Genomic DNA, 22,980 nt, shown 5'->3' on the forward strand with positions numbered 1-22,980 from the left:
AGACCAACCAGCTCTGAGAAGAGGCTAAAGTGTGTCCATTAGTGATGGAGAGCAACTGAGTCAAGAGACCCTTACCTGGATAGAATCCAGTACGTCAACATGCCTAATAGCAGCACAATCCCAGATGTGGGCCTCGCCTGAGCCTTGTTGGGTATCAGCAGCTGTTGGAAAAATATCTTCTGATTCTAAAGAGAAAGGTTAGTTTTGGGGATATGTTCCTAGCTATGCTAAAGATGTCCTTTCACCAATAGAGATCTTCAGTGATTTGGATTAACCGTGAGATTTATAGTTGAGTACTGCTCATGTTTAAAGGAAAACTGTGATGGGAGTGGTGTTTTCTTGATAGGATGAGCATGAGTTTTTTTTGCTGTTAAAAGAGACAAGGTTGACATGATCTCATAGGACGATGCTCTCAAGGACTTCATTAATGGAATCACTGCAGGTGTGGTGTGTAGTGTTTAGGTTGCATGTGGATGATGCTTAAATAGAGAAGGTTTGGGAGGACTAAAAGTTCATATCAGTTGTGTAAAATTGGACATTGTTGGAAGTGAGCCAAGTAGGTTATTGAAGAGATTGAGGGACAGAATACAAGTTGGTGGCAGTGGGGCACAAAGTGCACCATAAACACATGCCACAATAGTACAATCTGATAGGAAACTGCCAATCCAAGAGATGAGAGATGTGTGGAACCTATAGGTGAGAAATTTTGATAAAAGATTTGCATACCAGACACAGTCAATGGTATTGCTAATATCTAGAGTAACAACATTGCTTTCACCGAACTTCTCAGTGAGAACCCACTGGTGGGTGACAGAGTAGATCTCCAGTTGACCATTCAGAATTTCAAATGTAACAACCAGTAGGTATTTTGCCTATTTACACCTGTCTATTGTCATTTTTTATTTTTTTTATTTTATATAGATTAAGAAAGACTGGAAATGTTTGAAAGTGGAGACATTTATGTGTGTTCTTTAAACAATTGTTTTACATTTGACTGTTCCTCCAAACACTTATTTATAAGAGGAATATAGGTACATATTTCCCAACTAAAAAATGAAATTAACATGCTTGTCCTATAACAAAAAAACCTCGGAACACAATACAATGAGAGGGTTTGACCCAGTGAACCATCAATAAAGTACTCGACATCTTAAACTACATGGCCATCATATATTGCCCTTTGGAAGATCAAAGTTATGAAGTTACAGTAAAATCATATTAACAGTGTAGTAGGCGTTAGCAGTCCAACCCATTCCAGTATGGAAAACAGTCATTACATTAGATGATGATGATGATACACAAAGTATTTAAAATTTAAATTGAGAAAATAAATACACATTAAAATCAATGACTAACATTATCCTTGAATTTTTCTAGTAAATATACAAAAAAAGAAGCTTCAAAAAGTTGCTAAGTATTTTATATATAGAGTGACTAGAACCAGAAGTACAATTTTTTAAATAATATTTATAAAAATTTATTGAGGGAGATTTAGCTGCCATTTCTAGCAGGTTGAATGACTCTGTAGAGATTCCATCATTAGCTTGTAACAGAAGGTGGCAGGAGGAAGATCAAAGAGTCCACATAAAATAATTAGTATCAGTTTGTATATAATGTTCAGCCTAGTTTGATGGATGAGATAATGCAAAATGAGATGAAACAAATAAATTGTTATTGTCCTCTAAGATCTGCTCAGTACAAAAGACAGACTTACCTGCCACTGTGTTAAGCACATCTTTTAGCTGAGAAAAGCTGCTTAATATTGGATCAGCATCGTCATCCTGTAATTGAGAAAAATTACAAAAACAGTAGTAATATAAAAAAATTAATCAAAAGTAAATAATTTGAAAATTGAAAATAGAATAAATTTAGAAAACATTTAACTTGCATTTGTGCAGAAAGCAATCAAAGACAGGACTATTAAATTATTCATCAAGTAGAAATTTGCTGTAAGTGTTAAAATTTATAAAGTAATCATTTTCCCTCTTTTTTAGCCTCATGTTAGCCCCGATTGGAAAAGAGCCATGATCAGAGGCAACCTATTGCGTATCTCCCAAACACTCTCCCATCACACGCACTTCAAACAACACAAAGGCAACAGAGATAGCCATTTACAATATTTTTCTCCAACACCTTTCATCTTTCTCCCTCTTTAATGAACACTGCTACAGCTTTCATATAACCAAATTGACTTATGATCTACTTTCCCATGTCACTCACCAGTGGGTTGTTGTCTTTGAGAAATTTGGTTAAAAGTAGTATCGTTCTCTTCCCATCAACAAAGTTTTTGACTGTTTCTGACACATGATTCTCCGGTCAAAACTGCCCATACAAGTGCTTCACCCATATTTCTTGGATCGGAAGCATTTTGTTGTAAGACTTGCTGATACAACTCTCTCTGACCCACACTATAATAACCATGCATTCAGTTTTGTCCCTCATGCTCTTCTTCCATTACATTAATGATTTACTTGGCATCACCTCCAACAACACCCACTCCTGTACAAATAATATTTCCCTCTGGTCCTCTTTAAGTGAAGGCACATGGCTCAGTGGTTAGAGCATCAGGCTTACAATTATGAGGTAGTGAGTTTGATTCCCAGACTGGGCTGTGTGTTGTGTTCTTGAGCAAGACACTTTATTTCACATTGCTCCAGTTCACTCAGCTGTAGAAATGAGTTGTGACATCACTGGCGCCAAACTGTATTGGCCTTTGCCTTCCCCTTGGATAACATCATCGGTGTGAGGAGGGGGAGGCTAGTATGCAAGGGTAACTGCTGGTCTTCCACAAACAACATAGCCTGGACTTGTGCCTCAGATGGCAACTTTCTAGGTGCAATCCCATGGGCATTTACGACTGAAGGGGGTAGTCTTTACCCTGATGCCCCCTAACCTTCCATATTCTGCACACATCCAGAAAACTCTATCACAACTCACTCCCTTTAAACATGAGTAACATGCAACTGGAGCCTTTGTTATCACCGAGAATCTCTCCTGACTACTCCAAGTATAAGCAGTCTAGAGAGCTCAGGTAACACCCCATAATAGTATACCTCTCCCTCATCTGAGATGGTGTTGCTCTCTGTCCAGAGAAAGGCCACTCAACTAATTGGTATGAAGTCACTTACAAACACACTCCAATCTTCGTGCTGTCCCAAATGTATCATCTCATCTCCCAGTCTTTTCTGCTGTTACTATATAATGACCTCAGGTCTTTAGATCTGACTGTTTCATTCTACCTCTCAAACACTTTCAATTCATTCTTCTCTTCTCCCATCACCTATATTGCATCCAACCCCACCAAACCCTCTAGATGTCCTCTTTGCACATGTCTTTTTCTACAAATCTCAGCCCACAAAAGTTTAAGTAGAATATTTATAGAATGAATCTCACAAGTCTGAAGTCCTGCAAAAGCCATAGCACAAAGCCTTCATCCAAACCAAATTAAAACACAAAACAAAACAGAATTTAGGACTACATTATCCATTTTAAAATGGTAGGGTGTAATTTGAGTGACATCTGACTCTTAGCAAGTTGGGTGACAATATAGAAACTCTTTTATTGGCTCACTCATCTGCAGTTTAAAGGAATATGTGTAGCTGAAGAATCTGTCATATAGGGAATATGAAAAGATCTTGGATCCAACTTGGTCTACAAATATCACTGTGAAATCTTGTTGATTTCTTTTTCCTCTGAGCTGATGTAGTGAAAATGTCAGGCACAACATTTACAGAAAATACCTGATAAAAATTGTCGCTGTATGTAATATTATAGTAATATAGTCAGAGTAAATTCTATTATTTGTGACAGACTGAATAAGTGGTGGAGGGAGATATACATGTCTATTTGAACTGATTTAGATAAAAAAACGTATAACTGATAAAACAATTTTCATTTTCCAATCAATAAAAAAAATGGAAGAACATACTATATGAATTGATAATGTAAACATAACATGAAGTTCAAACGAAACAATATGGAGGACAGCACAATGAGTTATAGTCTTGTCTTCAATCAATTTGTAACCTATCTAAAGCTTATCAGCTTTCTAAAGAGATTCATTGATTTGTTAGATTGTTTTTCTTCTACATTATTTTTTTTCTTTACATTATGATGATCTACATTAATGAGAGCAGAGATGTTCTGAAAGGCAAACAGCTTAAGTAAACATATGTATTATAATAGCTGATCTTAAGTTGGGAGATAGTGGTTCCTTGAAGGTGTTGTGAGGAGCTTGGAGCTTGCAAAAGGAGCATTATGAGTCAGGGATGAGATTCTAGGTACTTGGAGAGAAGGGTGAATTTTAGAAACAAAATATTTAGAGCAGGTCCAAATTTTATATTTTAAACACATTTTCAAAAAAAGAAAAAGAAAAAATTTTATGAGTAGGATATTATTGTATTATCAACACACAGCCCAGTCTGGGAATTGAACTCACAACAAAAACGATTGATGATGCACCAAGGTTCAATCTAATTTCACTACATGCCCTCACTCCTAGTAATTTCCATAAAAATTTAACATAGGGGTCACTAGTTCATGCAAATATCTAAAGAAGGAATAATGCAAAAAAAAAAAAAAAAAAAAGATTTACACAAAATTAGCATTTCCTTATTTTATGTTTTATTTTACTTATATTGTTGAACATTTTCACTTGCTCCATCAAATTCTGCAAGAATGAACAATAACCTGTTAAGGGTCACACAGGGATTTCTATGATACTAATCATCCAAATACATCATCATCCTCATCGTTTAGCATCCACTTTCCATACTGGCATGGGTTGGGCGGTTTGACTGAGGACTGGCAAGCCGTGTGGCTGCACCAGGTTCCAATCTGATCTGGCAAGGTTTCTACAGCTGGATGCACTTCCTAATGCCAACTACTCTGAGAGTATAGTGGGTGCTTTTTACATGCCACCAGCATAGGAGCCAGTCAGGCAGCACTGGTATCGACCAGGCTCGAATGGTGCTTTTTATGTGCCACTGGCACTAGCATCAGCCACACCCGAAAGGTGCTTTACACGTGCCACCGACATGGGTGCCAGTCAAGTGGCACTGGCATCGGCCATGACTATGATCTCACTTGAGTCAATAGGTCTTCTCAAGCACAGCATATTACCCGACAATTGAAGGGCACTTTTAAATGGGCTGGTTATGCGACAGTCTCAAAACTCGTCACTGTCCCCAATGAAATAGTTTCTGAGCATGTCCCCAATAAAACAGTTTTCAGGGAAATTTGATTTATTCATTTATCATTATTATTATTAGTAGTAGTAGTAGTAATAGTAGTAGTAGTAGTAGTAGTAGTAGTAGTAGTAGCAGCAGCAGCAACGGCAATTGTTATTGTTGTAAAACATGGGGGACAAGGTGTAAAAATTTGTAAATATCATTTGGTGAAAGGGGATACTAAATTACAAAAGGTTAAAAACCAGTTTCACGGTAATGGAAGTGATTCTTGTACTGAATACTTCAAGTTTGATAATACAAATGGATAAAAGAATATTGTTTGAAGTCAACCAACAAAGTATTCTGTGAAAAGAAATCAAAATTTTAAAATGCTGAATGTTTTGAGTTCAAATCATTTGTGACAATATTTCTAATAATAGATGTCACTTAAGTGTTTCAATTAAATTTAGAAAATAAAGAATTTTTTGGTGGGTGGAGGGATTTAGTAATGTAACAAAAAGTTCCTGCATTAAAAAGATTATTTCAGAAGGTTTTAATTTAGACAAAAACACTTGAACCCTGTTATTGTGGAAATCAGATATAGATCTATTCAAAATTTCATTATCTTTTGTTGAGGAATGTCATGTTTTGAAACTAATTTTTTGTTGAGCCCTGTCAAGTTTTACTTGAGGCAACATGACTTGCAGAAAATATCAATTCTACTTTTGGCAGACGGACTCGTGGTTTCAATTCTCAGACCGGGCGTTGTAAGTGTTTATTGAGCGAAAACAACTAAAGCTCCACGAGGCTCCGGCAGGGGATGGTGGTGAACCCTGCTGTACTTTTCACCACAACTTTCTCTCACTCTTACTTCCTGTTTCTGCTGTGCCTGTAATTCAAAGGGTCAGCCTTGTCACACTGTGTCACGTTGAATATCCCCAAGAACTACGTTAAGGGTACACGTGTCTGTGGAGTGCTCAGCCACTTGCACGTTAATTTCATGAGCAGGCTGTTCTGTTGATCGGATCAACTGGAACCCTCGACGTCGTAAGCGACGGAGTGCCAACAACAACAACAACAACTTTTGGCAGACATTTAACATCATTACTGGAATAACCATGAAATTTAATTTTGCAGTCTAAGGGTTAAAATAGAGAGTTTTTATTGATAAAACTAGAAGCATACTTAGGTAGGCTGGTATCAAACAGATTAAACAGAAAGAAGTCTTAAAATATGTCAATTATTTAACGATCCAAGAACACTACAATGGCAGTAGATTACTTCCTGTGTTCATCAGTCTTTTTTTTTTTTTTTTGCTGGCATCATTAATTTATTTTAGCATTTACATGACTAACCAGTCAACCACAGAACAATTAGCATAATACAAAAGAACAATATATTTATAAATGATTTATTTCAAGCTAACAGAAATTATCCACATGATATAAATATTTTATAGAATATTTATCTAAAACAATTTCAAATTTGTGAAATTTGACCAATTAATATTTAATCAACATGAGTTAGTGAAAGAGAGTTTCAATTATCAGTCAGTAACAATAAATAGAATCCAATGTGTGTCAATGAACAATAAATTGCCACCAGTTCTTGTAAGAAAGGGAAGCAAGATCAGAGAATATCTACTTATTTGGCATGACATTTGAATATCATGATAGAGTCAGATAGTCAGAGATTTACAAGAAGGTTATTTAGATATCTTGAGGTTATACACAAAAATATTTTGATCACTGCATTTTCAGTTAGTAAAATGGCATTATGGAGTGGCTGTGTGGTAAGTAGCTTGCTTACCAACCACATGGTTCCAGGTTCATTCCTACTGTGTGGCACCTTGGGCAAGTGTCTTCTACTATAGCTTCGGGCCGACCAAAGCCTTGTGAGTGGATTTGGTAGACAGAAACTGAAAGAAGCCTGTCGTATATATATATATATATATATATATATATGTGTGTGTGTGTGTGTGTGTGTGTGTGTGTATGTGTGTGTGTGTGTGTGTGTGTGTGTGTGTTTATGTTTGTGTGTCTGTGTTTGTGCCCCCCCCCCCAACATCGCTTGACAACCGATGCTGTTGTGCTTACGTCCCCGTAACTTAGCGGTTTGGCAAAAGAGACCGATAGAATAAGTACTAGGCATCCAAAGAATAAGTCCTGGGGTCGATTTGCTCGACTAAAGGTGGTGCTCCAGCGTGGCCACAGTCAAATGACTGAAACAAGTAAAAGAGTAAAAGAGTATGTCCAGAATAAATATGAAGAAACATAGAAATAGCAACTATAACTGTGCTACAAAGATACACACACATCATCATCATCATCCTTTTACATTTGATTTCCATGGTGACAGAATCATACGAGTCTGGGGATTGTGGCATGCTCTAATGTTTCAGTTTTGGTGTGGTTTCTATGACTTTATGCTTTTCCAGTGCCAACCGCTTCAGAAAGCGTCCGAGGTAGTTTTAGTGGGTGGGCACCAGTACAACAAGTCTGTTTTGCAACTAGCAGACTAAAGATTCTAAAAAGTATACACAACTACTCCAACCCTGCTTAAATCACTGAGGAATCTAGGCTCCACAACAACAGCCTTAAGGTGATACCTAAGAAATCTATTTCCCTTCTTAACTACAACACCACAATTTAACTAATATCAAAATACACCTAACCATCACATTCAACACTGTAGTATACACTCACACACACACACACACACACACAAAAGAAAAAACAAAATACCAAGAGTTAGATACATCTCTACATCATTTACATCAAACATATAAGCTCTGTCTTAAAAAGATTGTATTTAGTATTGATACTGAGTTTTGTGTATGGCAACTAATTTGGAAAATATATATAAAATAATTAATTTAACATACACTTTTTCATGAACACATGGGTCAAATGGAACTTTATTGGAGCATATTTTCTATGGCAGGATGTCCTTCCTGTCAGCAACTCTCATCTGTTTCTAGGCAAGTGAATATTTCCCTATGATCAGACATGCGATTATGTGATATCGAAGTAAAGAGATAGTAACACACACACACACACACACACACACACACAAACATACATATAAAATATGAGTAGATACATAGTGTACACACACACACACACATGCTTATATATAAAATATTAATAGAGACATAGTGTACACATACGCTTATGTGTAGGGTTGTTTTGGCATCCTTTTAATTTTTCTTTTTCAAGAATTTCTACATAATTCTATTTTAGGAAATTAGATCTTACAATTCAGCCAAAACAAAATTTTTTTTTTTTTCAACATGTTAATATTTCCCTTTTATTATTTGTTTGCCAGCTGCCTCCATTTGATTTCTGCATAAACAACCTGCTGTACCTATTGCATTTCTAAATTTTGCTTTCGAAATATTGTTTCTGAATTACATGTCTGAAACACATGAATTTCCAAAACAAAATTTATCACAAAATATATTTTGCATGGAAGTGGGGTTTATTCCCAAATCTAGCCTTTATGTATATATAGACTGACAGAGAGAACAATAGATAATTGGTCCTTTCAGTGCCTGGCTTGTGTGTCTGCCTCTACCATTGCTGTTGAACAGCAACAACAAAAACCGATACTTGGGTCTTCCTTTACCATTGCTACTGAACAACGGTAAAAACCGACCACTACCACTCTTGTTGAAGAACATCATCCCATGTCTTCCTCTCCCATTACCTCTCAACAACAACAACTGATGTCTGTGTCTTCCCCTACCATTCCTGTTGAAGAAGAACAACAAAAATCGACCATCAATACAGAGTTTGCGGAAATACAACAAATGATTTCTGCTTTAAGCTGAGAAATAGCAGAAATCAAATCAAGCATTCATGTGGAACCCCACAATGAGGGATCTTATTGGAATGCCTTGCTAAAAAATCTCCCTGTAGCTCTTGCCAAATCTAGATGCATCGAGAAAGCCACTGAATCTGTCAACCATGAAGTAATTGCTATTGGTGTATCAGAGAACATAGCTGACCTTCTGGCATTTGCCACCAGCTCATCCAAAGACTTAGGCTATACTCCTTCGAAGGGTGCTCTCCACCTTTGTCGACCAGGTCTGAAAGCCAAACTAATCAGGCCGTCTTTTTCAAACTCTACTGAGGCACTTTCATACCTTTTAGCCTCTGATAAAGCTAAGTGTGAAAATAGGATTACCTTTAGAACAGGGATGAGGGAGAAGAGAGAAAAACGATGAGTTTTTTTGATCTTGTTAATATTACAGGTATTATTGTCATTATTATTATCATCATCATTATTATTATTTTTAAAGATTACTACATGTATTTCTTAACATTTGACATGCTTCGGAGGGCAGACAAAATTTACCCTTCATATCCCCCTTCCCCATTTCCATTTAATTCAAATGGTTTGCAAATGCGTCTCAGTAGGTGAAAATATTTCAAGTAAAAATCAAGAAAAAGACCCTCTAATAGTATGTAAATTTAAGTTCACAATCTTATTTATTCTGAAATCAGATTTGTTTCAACATTCTGTACATCACAATCTTTCTTTCATAACAAACAAGTAGTCTAATACACACGCCATTGGCCTAGTTTCCAAGAGGGCAACAGACATAATTACGAAATATTAAAAGTATAACTCATTAATGAGCACTTTTCACACTTGATGAGTTTGTGTGGTTGTTATTCATATTTTTCTCTACTGTTGTGTAAAATTTCATGTAGTTGCTACGTGGTGGCCACAAAAACAAAAAAACTAGAGCAATTTTAGATGTCTGCCTAACAGTACCGTGTTCTGGAAAAATGTGCATTCAAAGCAGAGACCTTACTCTCCAGTTGGTCCCCTTCGCAATCCCCACACAAGCCAGATTACTGATGACCTCAAAGAATGTGCAGAACTCATTGCTGAATGCTATGCAGGAATTTTTACCATTGAAAACTAAAATGTACCATCTCTGCCACCTCTGACATCAAATTCTATAACAGCTATGGAATTTACACCTGCAATGCGATGTCACCATAATAATAAGCTCAACTATGCCTCTCTTGGTCTTGATGGTGTTATGTATTTGCTTCTCAAACATGGTGGGTACTTTCTTCTGCAGTAGCTTTCACTCTTCTTTCAATTCTGTCTTAACAACAGTGCTACTCCAGAGCAGTGGAAAACTGCCAGTGTCATTCCTTGTTCAAAAAGGGTGACCACACATTGCCTGTCAACTATAGTCAGTCTTGCTAGCTGCATTGGCAAACTGATGGAATCCGGTGTCAAAGAAACACTCTGGAACTTCTGGGATTCTCACAGCCTTATCTGGTCCTCACAATTTGGATTTATCCCTAACTCCAGCTGCTGTGATCAACTTATCAAGTTTCTTGAAGACATCACCCGGGTTACTGATGGTGGCTCATGGGTGGATGTTGTTTACCTAGACTTTGCTAAAGCTTTTAATTCTGTGCCACACAAAAGACTTATGACAAAACTCTCTGCAATGGGTGTGAAAGATTATCTTTTTAACTAGTTGGGGTTCTTCATTCTCAGCTAAAAAGAGGTAGTCAGTTCTAGGACAGCATCCTTCATCCTATGAGATGTCATCTGGTGTGCTGCAGGGATCTATTCTTGGTTCCCTTTTTGTTTGTTGCATACATTAATGACATAGATGCCAACTTAAAGAATGCCACAAGCTGAAATATGCAGATGACATCAAGGACAGATCCTGAACACTACACAGGGTGTGTAAGGTATTTGAGGACATACCATTTTGGGGTCATTGCTGCATTTTTTGTTAACTCTGTATAATCTTTGTTTCAGAAAATAATAATGGCAGACCCTCAGCTTACTCAAGAAATGAAGAGGCATTCTGTTATTGTGGTTATAATGGTTGAGCATAGTGATGAAGGTTTATTTTTATCCTTATAGCATTTTTTGATAAATAAAGTTATCTGTTATTATATCATCATCGTCGTTTAACGTCCGCTTTCCATGCTAGCATGGGTTGGACGATTTGACTGAGGACTGGTGAAACCGGATGGCAACACCAGGCTCCAATCTAATTTGGCAGAGTTTCTACAGCTGGATGCCCTTCCTAACGCCATATCTGGGTTTTTTTTTATAAACATAAAGCTGACCCCAAATATTTTACGCACTCTGTAGATCTTTCCTGCAATCAGACCTGGACACAATGCAGCAATGGATCACAGACTGGCAACTCAAGCTGGTTGCGGACAAGTGTATCACCAGGCATTTCAGGAGTAATAACCCAGCATCCACATACTCCATTCACAACACTAATATCAAGAACTCTTCCCGTGAACATCACCTGGGCATTACTGTCAGCAGTGATTTGTGCTGGACAAGGCACATCTCTAAAATTGTCAAGAAGGCCGAGGGTGTCTTGGCATCAGTCAGCAACACCTTTGTCAGCTGCTCTTCAGCTATTTATTTAAAGCTGCATATGGCTATGATGCAGCCACATTTGGAATTTGCATCACCAGTCTGGAATCCCCATTCTTGCTCAGAACATTGACCTCCTGGAAACTGTTCAGAGACATAAAACCAAGCAAATACCCTCCATCGGGTATCTACCATACTCTGAACACCTGAGCATGGATACACTGAAGCTCCAACGTCTCGCAACTGACTTGGTAAACACCCACAAAATTATTAGCCATCATGCCAACAACAATCTTGAGCACCTTTTTGAATTTCATGTCTCTAACACATGTGGGCATGCCTACAAAGTCAGAAAACAGCACAGCTCCCATGGCTTTCAGAAACATTTTTTCACACTCAGAATTGCTGAAGCATGGAACAAGCTACCTGCATTAGTTGTTAGCTGCTGAGACATTGCATCCTTTAAAACCTCAATGCTTCCTGAAATTCACCATCACTACACCTGATATCCCCCTGCTCCATATGCATCCACACCTGTATATCATGACTCATACACTGTTCACTTTCCTGACATTTGTGCATAATTCTATGTACTATAGATGCACTTTTGATAAGTTGTAGTGCACCTGAGCACTACACACAATAATTTCATTATTATTATAATATCATATATAGACAGTGTGAAAGAAAGACCAAGAGGAAAAAACAAATTTTGATATTTGTCCACTTAGTGTTAACATATATTCAATTTCATAAAGCTGGTAATGTTCTTCACACAATAGCAGATTATGCAAATATATCAACTCTTAAAATCCTATCCCACAAGTAACTATTGTTGCCATGTCCCAAACTGTATGTAATAGCAATTCAAATAGTGTTGAAAAGGAACTGAAAAATAGGATCTAAGCATTCTTCTGTGTGAGGATCAAAGTTTAATCTCAGTTTGCAATGTCTGTGCTTATGTTTTTGCATTTTATTGAGTGAATTTCTCTGGATTTTCATTCCTTTGATTTTCAAGCTTAATGGTGGTTTAATACATCAAGCAGTGTGTTTGAATCCAGTGATATTATTCATTAATGATATATTTATTGTTATTCATGATTTAATTAGAGAAAGACAGCTTGGATTTCTAAAAACAATAATTAGGGTGATATTTCAGTGTCAGTTAAGTTATTAGGATTTATAGATTTTGAGTAGGAGAGGAATAATCATATAACCAATATTGCATTGATGCTTTCATAAATGAACGATACAGATTTTAAAATAATTTACTCTTAAATGAAGCATCTTGTCATACTAGTGAGTTTATGATAATGTAATTATTGTAAGAACAGTAAGTAACACTAATTTATAGAGCCTTACAAAACATTTGAATGGAAGAAATGGAGATATATTTTGGAATGCTTTATCTAATGAGAGTTGTGCAGCTTCCAAATTACAGAGATTATCTCAAACACAAATTCAGTTCTGAGACAGGAAATCAATCCAGGTATCAATTAACTAGTATTCAACCAACTTGGGCAGGTGAAAGTGATATGGCAAGAGGTAAAAATCAGCTAAAAACCACATTTGCAGGGTACACCAATGATCATAATATCATAAGCAAATTTCATCCAAAATCATACAACAGTTATTTATTACGAATTTTTTTTTTTATATTGAACTGCATTTCTTCAAAATGTCTAGTTTTTAACAGGATTGGGAGGTTTACATAAATATAGATATTTATAACAAGATTTTAAGAGTTAAGGCCAGAAACAGAAATTAGGTAGCATTTAATTGTCTAAAACGGAATTAAATTAAATTAGAAACAATTTATAATACATAACCTGACAAGACAAATTTTGAGAAAATAATATTCTAGCACAAGAAAAAACTAACAAATGAAAAGCTATCATTTTTAATACTTCTTTTTCTTTCATTTTATGTCAATTTTTCCCTGCAAGCATAGGTTAGACAAATACATATTATTGAAGTAGTCATAGATGATGCTAGTGTCATATAACTGGCACCTGTGCTGGTGGCACGTAAAAAGTACCCTTTGAACTTTGGGCCTCACAGAGGCAGTGACAAGTGAACGAGACCTTCAGCAATATACTGCGCTTGAGAAGACCTGTCAAGTTAAGTGAGATCATAGTCGTGGCCAATGCCGGTGTTTCGTAACTGGCAGCCATGCTGGTGGTACATAAAAAGCACTCACTAGACTCTTGGATTGGTTGGCATTAGGAAGGACATCCAGCTGTAAAAACCATGCCAAATCAGATTAAAACCTGGTGCAGCACCCCAGCTTAACAGTTTTCAGTCAAATTGTCCAACCCATGCAAGTCTGGAAAACAGGCATTAAATGATGATGAAGTATTGTTTATTTTTTTAGAATGAGAGGATTGGATATGGTTGTTTAGACACTGACAATTTCACATGGCTGACAAGACATGCAACACGTTTTGGTGATAGTACATTTTGCCACTGGAGAGACACACACACACACACACACACACACACACACACACACACACACACACACACACACACACACACACACACACAAACACATACAAATACATACAGAAATAGACACATACAAATAAAGACAGAGGGCGAGAGGGGCATCATAATTTGTTACTTGAATATGATTGACATAAATACTTTCCTTCTCCACATAAAGAGAAAAAGTGTCACAAAGAAATAAAGAAAGAGAGACAAGAGAAACATTAAAATGTCTGATGTCAAATAAGTCAACATCAAATCAGTGATGCCAAATAGGTGGTTTCAAATGACTACCAAAACATCTCATACCCTTGTTTTCTTGCAGCTAGATGCTCTTTCCATTCACTAACTCTTGTCTCTTTTCAAGATATTTTTCATACCACTCATCTTTGAAAGCACAGACCCACTAGATGGTTTATTGACAATTCCTTGTCAACGAACAATACTATCTGCAGCTCAATACTTTTCTAAGTAAAATACACAAAGAAGACACTCACTCACTCACCACACACAACAGGGTTCTGTACATCACCACCATCATTTACTCACAAGACATTTGTCAACCTGGGGTTATTGTAGAAGATACTAGTCCAAAGTGCAGGGTAGTGAGACTAAATACAAAACCTTGTGGTTGAGAAGCAAACTTCTTAACCACTCTGCCATAGCAGCACCTAATACATAATAAATAAAGCTCAACATTAAACTTTGGTAACATCTGTAATATAAGCTACCAGTTTATATATTTCCCAATGACTGCAGCAAAATACATGCCACTTTCATATGTTGACACGATAACTGTAGTTTAAACATTTTGCATTCAGATTACTGTCAAATGTAATGCCTGTTTATTCACAGTTTTGAATTAATTGTGCAATATCTCATAGCTTTGAGGTTTTGATGAGATAATTAATTTTCAGAATGATATTGTAGGGTGGATGTGAGTGTTCTGATCTGGCCGGTTTTAACATATTCATACAGGTGTGTGTGTACATATGTGTATGTGTGTGTATATATATATATATATATATATATATATATATATGCACACACACATATACAAACATGCATACATACACACACACACACACACACAGAGAGAGACACACATATATAAACACACACGCATGCATACATACATACATACATGCATACATACATGATGGGTTTCCTCACAGTTTCCATCTACCAAATTTCAGAATGTAGCCTAAGTATCTGATGCTGTCATAAGACATACTTGCCTAAGCCACTGTGTAGTAGGACTGAACCCTAAATCATATGACTATGTCAGTGCTGTGCAAATTTACATTTTAAAATATTGACAACAATAGACATCAATTGCTCAATAACATTTTTCTTTCGTAACAACACCTGATATTGATCTTGTGATTTTATGAAAAAATATTGTCCAATCTAATGCATTAATATTGTTATACTGCCAACAAAATATAATAATTTGAAGGTCAAAAGTGAAAAAAATAAGGTTAGATAATGCTTATGTTGTTGGTTTAAATTGATGCAGATCATTTAATGTAAAACACATCATCATCATTATTTAACGTTTGCCTTCCATGCTGGATTGGGTCAGACAGTTTGACAGGAGCTGTCCAAGCAGAAGACTGCACCAGACTTCTGTGTCTGTTTTGACATGATTTTTTATGGCTGGATGCCCTTCCTAACACCAGTAGATGAATTCCTTATTTTGTAAAATACATGCAGTTTTGTTTGAGGTGAAAAATTATTCAAAATGATGATAGACTGAAATCATGGAACCTTAATAGTGTTCATTCTTCAGGCATAATGCAATTAAAGTCATTGCAGTCATCTACATAGCATTTCTTATAACATCTTATAATGTACCTTATGAATGTGCTGTGTTGATAGGCAAGTTAACTGCAGTATTTGTCCTGAGATAACACCTCTTATACAACACAATGTGTTAAAAGCACAATAAATATTGAAGGGAAATGAAAATTTGTCTCTGCAGCAGCTAGCAAAAACACCAGATGCATTTTGGCTTTTTCCATGACATGTACTCACAACCAGTCACATGTTCAGATGAGAATTCATCTCCTCGGACATTGGAAACCGTGAATGGAATATTCACTGATGTTGCAAATAGCTGCCTGGCTGAATAAATATCCAATATATGCAATTGAGACAGTATGAAACTAAAATAGCCACCTATGAATCATAATGTATATACACTGTTGATAGGATAGTTACTGGGGTATTTATTCTGAGATAACAACTGTTATGTATGTGTAATGTTAAAAACACAATAAATATTGGAGAAAAATAAAAACATGTCCCAGCAGTGTCTAGCAAGAACACCAGAGCTGTTATTCTTCTGTATATAAGTGGCAAATTGGCAGAGTCGTGATACTTGTTCCAACTCCAGCCACTATGAGTTCAAATTCTGCTGAGGTCAGCTTTGCTGTTTATCCCTTTTGGGATTAATAAAAGAAAAAGACAAGCACCAACCCCAGGCAGTGGATTAATGGAACTGTAATAAAATCAGACTTGATGTCTTGCAGTATTTGTTCTGAGTTCAAAGCCTGCCATGTCCTACTTGAGTGGCAGACTTAGTCCTTCACCCAATTTAATATCAACATAAGAAGCATAAGAAGCATCAAATGTGGTGTGCAAGAGAGATGACTGCACTGGTATGGTCATGTGTTATGTATGGATGAGGACAGCTGCATGAGGAAGTGTCACTCCCTAACTGTGGAAGGAAATTGTGGAAGAGGTAGACGCAGGAAGACATGGGATGAGGTGGTGAAGCATGACCTTCGAACACTGGGTTTCACAGAGATAATGACAGAGATAATAAAGTGAGATTGCAGCCATGCATGTCCGACCCAGTTAAGAGTACCCCTGGTGCAGCTGCTGGCTCTCCAGACCTCTGTCAAACTATCCAACCCATGCCAGCATGGAAAATGGATGTTAAATGATGAGGATGATGTATATACAAATACATATATATATATTTGTAGACAAACAAACATTGGGGGTTATCTGTTCAGATGAACATGGTTTGGTCACTTAGAACAAAGAACACAAGCTATTGGTGTTGTTTTGTCAAAAACAAGGAAATGAATGAATCAGATGCCTTTCACAACACTCTGATATGGTCTCAGTCAAAGCAAAATATCTTTTCTTGGACTCGTTGCTTTTAATAAAATACACACACACACACACACAGATGATTCTTGAATAAGGAACAGAAGAGGTCTGTAACACTGGGAGTTGGTCATTATTCCTAGCAGGGTGACTGATCACAAAGAGAATCTCTTGCTGGTTGGATTATTGACCCATTGATCATTAAGTTGTGGTTCTTGTTCACTGAATAAAAGGATTCCACTGATCCCAACAGGTCAGATACGTTTCACAGAAGTCCAACTCTGATAATGTACTCTATTGAATAAGAGCTGATTTGAACCACCTAACTGATTTTACTAAAACTGGATATGTATTACTGAACACCTTTAAGCTTTTTTCTTTGTCTCAATGGACATCATTAACACCAAGGTTTTGTAGCTATATCTGTGATGTCTTAATCTTGTAATATACCATTAAAAACTCCACATCACCATTGTGCCAAAGTCTGAATATGTTTAAGTAAAGATTTAGCTGTACAATTAACAGTTGAACCCTTTAGCATTTGGATTATTCTGCCAAACGTAATGCTTAATATTCACATGTGTGACTGTTTTTAGAATTACATTATAAGGTAAGCATGGGAGGCTGCACTTGGCCAGTTTCAACATAAAACAGGTAGAATATTTGAACGTGATATGGTCAATTTACATATTAAACAATGAAGTGATGTAATTAACTAGTTTTAATCTCCCAACTGCCTAAATTTCAACTTTGCGGTGAAGAACATGGTTCAAGAACAAACTAACACGTTTCCTGGTAATACATAGTTGTGGGAATTGTTTAAAATAACAATAGGCAACAGATAATCTAGAATAGAGAGTGGAATGTTAGAGTCAGATGGAATCTGAGGCAGATTTTCTATGGCCAAATGCCCTTCCTGCCACTAACTCTGACCTGTTTGTGGCAAGGTAATATGACCAAACATGTTTTTTCCATTGAAGACTGGATACAAACATCACTTGTACGACTGTGGTGCTCACTTACAACCATCACATAATGTTAGAATAAGGGTACACACACACACACACATACATATAAACACACACACCTTTTATTATATGTGTTGTTTACATTCTACAGATTCCGCATTAAGCCGTTTGAGCAAAAAATGGTGACGTTATATCAATATTCCCTACCAACAAATAATCCTCTAACTCGGTGCTTTTCAAGACAAGTCAAATAAAACATCCCTTACTTGAAAAATGAGTAAGAAAGGCATTTGGCTGTAAAACAGTGCTTCAGTAATAAGTATTCTTCCAACCCATACTAGCCATGGAGAAATGGACACAAAACAGACAAATGAACACAAAATCTATAATTAGAGCTCTGTTATTTAGCAAGCCATTCCAAATGACAATTGTTAATTAACTATGTGCAAAAGTGCAATAACTGTGACTGCATTATTTTCTCTTTTACATCTACAGTATTAGGTTTACATTTTTGATATTCACCTTTCATAGTAGTAAAGTAACAGAAATGGTAGAAAGCTAGACAAAATGTCCTTCACTATTTAATCTCATCATTTTACATTCTCAACACAAAATTCCACTCTGGTAGACATTGTCGTTCATCCCTCTTGACTACATAAATTAAACAAAAAGCATGTACTGGGATATTTCACCTATAAATTTTGTGGCCTTGTGCCAATGTTAAAAAGCATTATGCAGACTTTGTTTATGGCCCTAAATGAAATTGCTTGGTAGTGAATCTACTATCAATTATCATCATCATATTATTGAGGGAGTCTAAAAAAATTAATCCTTAATACATAAATATTATCATTATGCAACAATGATAAAAAAAAAAAAGGTGGGTGCTGAAAAGCATAAAAGCATGACTGAAAAAATTGCCATAACTGCTAGATATAATTCCTTGCAATCAATATTATTCAAATGAAAAATCCTTAGAGCTTGTCCCAACTTTCAGTTTCATGAGGCCTTTTCCCCTCTCCATAATAGCAAAGTATTTGAAGTATCAAGAAATATTGGTTTCAAATTGTAGAACAAGGCCAGCAATTTTGGGGGCGGGGGTAAGTCAAACACATCAACCTTGGTGCTCGACCAGTACTTATTTTATTGACCCTGAAAGGATGACAAGTAAGGTCAACTCCAGCAATATTTGAACTCAATGTAACAACAGCCAAAATGCCAATAAGCATTTTACCCAGCATACCAACAATTCTGCCAACTCACTGCCTTATAGTATCAAGAAATATTAACAATAGGTATTATAGAGTTGGTTCAGTTCTCATTTCTTTATTATTATTGTTTTTTTTGGTTGAATCTTGAAATAACTGTAGTCAGCTTAAACGGATAAAAATACTTCCAACAACATGCTAATGAATATTGATTAATGTTTAAATGGAAAAGCACACTGAATAGATGCCAAATTCTTACTTGGTGACTGTGTGTAGTCCATCGAGTAGTTCTTCTCATAGCAGTCACAACTAGAGATATTTCACCTTGGATTATGTAAATTCCATATTTTGGAGGGCCCATCATGACAGGTTACTAGTCTGAAAAAATATATAATAATTTTAGTAAAATATAATTAGCTTTGGTATTATTATTTATGAACAACAATTAGCTGGCATTAAAAAAAAAAAAACATAAAGAGATTTGGCAAGGGCAAACCATAAAAGGTTTAGCAAGGTATCAATCAGGTCAACTGAAAAAAAAAATCATTTCCAGTATACAATTCATGTTGAAATCTTCAATGTGGAAACCTACATACAAGCAACTCAGTAAAAAAAGGGACCTAAAACCCTTCTTTTGTTACTTCCCAAATGTAAAGATTTTACTTCATCAAAAGTCTTTTTAATTTGTTATATACAAAGTTGCCTTGAGTAGGGTTTGACTGTAAAACTATATAGTGCAGAAAGGGCCAAGAGAGCAGATTGGTGGTTTACTGATACAGAAATACAAACCAGGACTTGATCAACCCTGGCTGGATCAACTAAGGGAGGGGGTCTGATGTTGAAAGACCTGAAACCCCTAAAGACCCCAGAATCATGCACTATCAGTGGATAGTGCATCCCAGAGCATCCAGGATATGTATCTTGGAACAAAGCACTGAAAAATTGAATATAATTGAATATATGTTTCCTGACCATATAATTCAATGGATGCAACTGAATTGATACAGTGTACCAACTAAAGTGCATTATGATAAATATCCTTGATAGAACATGTTGGAAGGAGATTAAGACCAAAGGAAGACAAGGGTGGAAGTCGCTGGTAAAAGCTGATGTGAAAATGCTGAATATTTACAAAGAAAATAACAAAGGAATGCAACAAATGGCAGGACGCTGCATTGGGAAGGACCCAGCCAACCATGTAAGTAGGGAAAAGCAGAATATGTGGTTGCTTGATCTACTAGTAACAGTTGCTTCATCACCTTCAAACTAATCCTGAACTGACATTCTGTTGGTTGCGATGTAGGTTTCTGTTGATTTGATCAATGAAGCAGCCTGCTTATGAAATTAACATACAAGTGGCTGAGCACTCCACAGACACATGTACCCTCAATGTAGTCCTCAGGGAGATTCAGCCTAACACAGAATGTGACAAGGCTGGCCCTTTGAATTACAGGTACAACTCATTTTGTACTGGAGCAACATGGAATAAAGTGTCTTGCTCAAGGATATATCATGCTGCCACGTATCAAAGTCATAATCGTCGACCGTGAGACAAATACTCAAACCAAACCATTAAGCCACATGCCTTCATTAATCCCTATCACGTGAAAAAGGGAACAAATATAATGCAGAAATTATTTGATTTTTGAACGTTTTTTCCCTCAAAGTAAATCCTGAATTCTACCAACATATATTTTTAGAATCTCTCCTGTATTTAAACAGAGCCACGGTTAACCAAACTAGTAATATGTCAGTTGCCAGTCGAATAGTCCTTGAATTTTTACGTTAGGTTATGGTGCCAAGTCAAAGTCTTCTTCCTAGAAATATCACTTGCAAAAAAAATGGGCTCTGCTAAGTTGTTTATTTGTAAGGGTAATAATTATAAAGTAGTAAGTGTAAGATCTAATGCACTTCAAAAAATTATGCACACACACACACTCACGTGAATAAACAGTGAGATGTGAAAACAAAGTATTAAAAAATTTGCTTGCAACACACACGTTCTTGAATTATCCGAGGCCCTACCCAAAATTACACAACACACTGTTATAAACACCCTTAGTTTACAAAATTCACTATTCATAATAAATGTAAAGCCAATAGCAATTTTCACTACTAAGCTAAGCGAAAACAGGTTTTACCTTTTCAGATGAGCAATTACTGTGTCAAGTATAAAATGAAAGCATTCTTACTATTATTAAAAAGATGTGGTTTATAAATTGTTCGACAAATAACAACTAGACATACTTGTCATGTTTCACACTTTAACACATTAAATTGAATTGGGCTGATCGGTCAACGTTGGGGCTCTGACATCCTGACTATGGGAAATTGACAAAATCAATTAACTGTTTAACTTTTGATAAATAAGTTTTTTTAAAAAATAGTATTAATTAGGGTATAATTGATTACAGACGTGACAATTGCAATATGAACTATTATTCAATTCGTTAACCTACAAGCTCAAGTACGTTTAAGTTCGGTACACATCATGAAGAAATATGTAGCAATAAAGATTATAACGAATGACTTCCCGTCGTAAAGAGATGAAAGTCTCCTAACTTGATTTGGTTCGAAAACTGGACGAAGTATAAAAATTTTTTTTAAATGATAATAATAACAATGATCAGTAATCACTTGCAATATATATCGATATTTTGTTTAAAACAACCTAGTCGGACCTATTTTTGATTCCAGTGTTCCACAGTCGATCACCGTTGACGTCAACCACAGGATTTCGGCATAACACAGAACCCCCACTACCGCCACCATCACGTTATGTTCCTTCATAACTTTCTGAAAAAATGCCTGTTTATTTTTTCAATGAAATTTCGCTGAGATATGTCTTTGATGTTGTAGATTACAATTATGTTGATAACATGAAATACACACACACACACATATATATATATATATATATATATATATATATATATATATATATACAGAGAGAGAGAGTTTCAGATCATGCTCCCCCTCCGACTTTGTTTCCTTATAATTCTTCTTTAAAATGCACTTTTAAAATGATAGTTTGCTAGAATATGTTTTGGCGAGTTGAGATTAGTAAGGTTGATGCTTCAAACATAAATCTGATTATAAAAAGTGGTGGGGGGGGACGCTAAAATTAAGTAAATAGGTAGAAACAAAGTAGGGGCGGAAGCGGAAGGGACCATCGAAAACTCAAAAAAAATTCTTTCCTTTCTGAATTTAATCAACGTAATCACAAGCTACATTGTCGAAATTGTATCTCCACGAAGTTTTGTTAAAGAATACGCATTTTTCAGAAAGTTACGAGAAAATAAAATCAGCGAAGCACGAATCTAGTTTTGTAATGATTTCTTCTAAAACTTAATTGACAGGACTACTGAAACAATGTACCGTTTCCAAATTTGATATTCATTATATTACATATGTTTTATTTATATATATATATGTACGTACGAAATTACTATTAATATTTGGGTACTACTAAAGCAGCGCGGACCCGAACGCGCAGTCGCGCGTCCGCGCTAGCTAGTCTTGAGTGGTCGATCCTAACCCTGTCCCTAACCCTAACCTGCGTGTGCAAATGAATACGGGGTTAGGGTTAGGGTTAGGATCGACCACTCACGACTAGCTAGCGGGGACACGCGACTTGCGCGTTCGGGT

The 22,980-nt window shown here is 36.2% G+C and overlaps 1 protein-coding gene across 13 annotated transcripts in view; it reads right to left on the reverse strand.

Annotated features, from left to right (window-relative positions):
• Window positions 1-22,980, reverse strand: part of LOC106879283 (Golgi-specific brefeldin A-resistance guanine nucleotide exchange factor 1) — a 98,371-nt gene that overhangs the window by 69,483 nt on the left and 5,908 nt on the right. For 8 of the 13 annotated variants that reach the window (XM_089357904.1, XM_089357899.1, XM_089357902.1 and 5 more), the window contains exons 2-3: window positions 19,592-19,710; window positions 1,715-1,781 (exon numbers count right to left, since the gene is read on the reverse strand). In XM_089357904.1, coding sequence (XP_089214030.1) covers window positions 1,715-1,781; window positions 19,592-19,696 — 172 coding nt within the window. In that variant the 5' untranslated portion in view covers window positions 19,697-19,710. Of the gene's footprint in view, window positions 1-1,714; window positions 1,782-19,591; window positions 19,711-21,473; window positions 22,090-22,980 lie in introns of those variants that run through there. The other 5 variants (XM_089357900.1, XM_089357895.1, XM_089357897.1 and 2 more) reach the window with 4 other exon arrangements.

This window comes from Octopus bimaculoides, chromosome 9 (genome assembly GCF_046866305.1).
Source record: "Octopus bimaculoides isolate indiv1 chromosome 9, ASM4686630v1, whole genome shotgun sequence".
NCBI classification, from domain to species: Eukaryota; Metazoa; Mollusca; class Cephalopoda; order Octopoda; family Octopodidae; genus Octopus; species Octopus bimaculoides.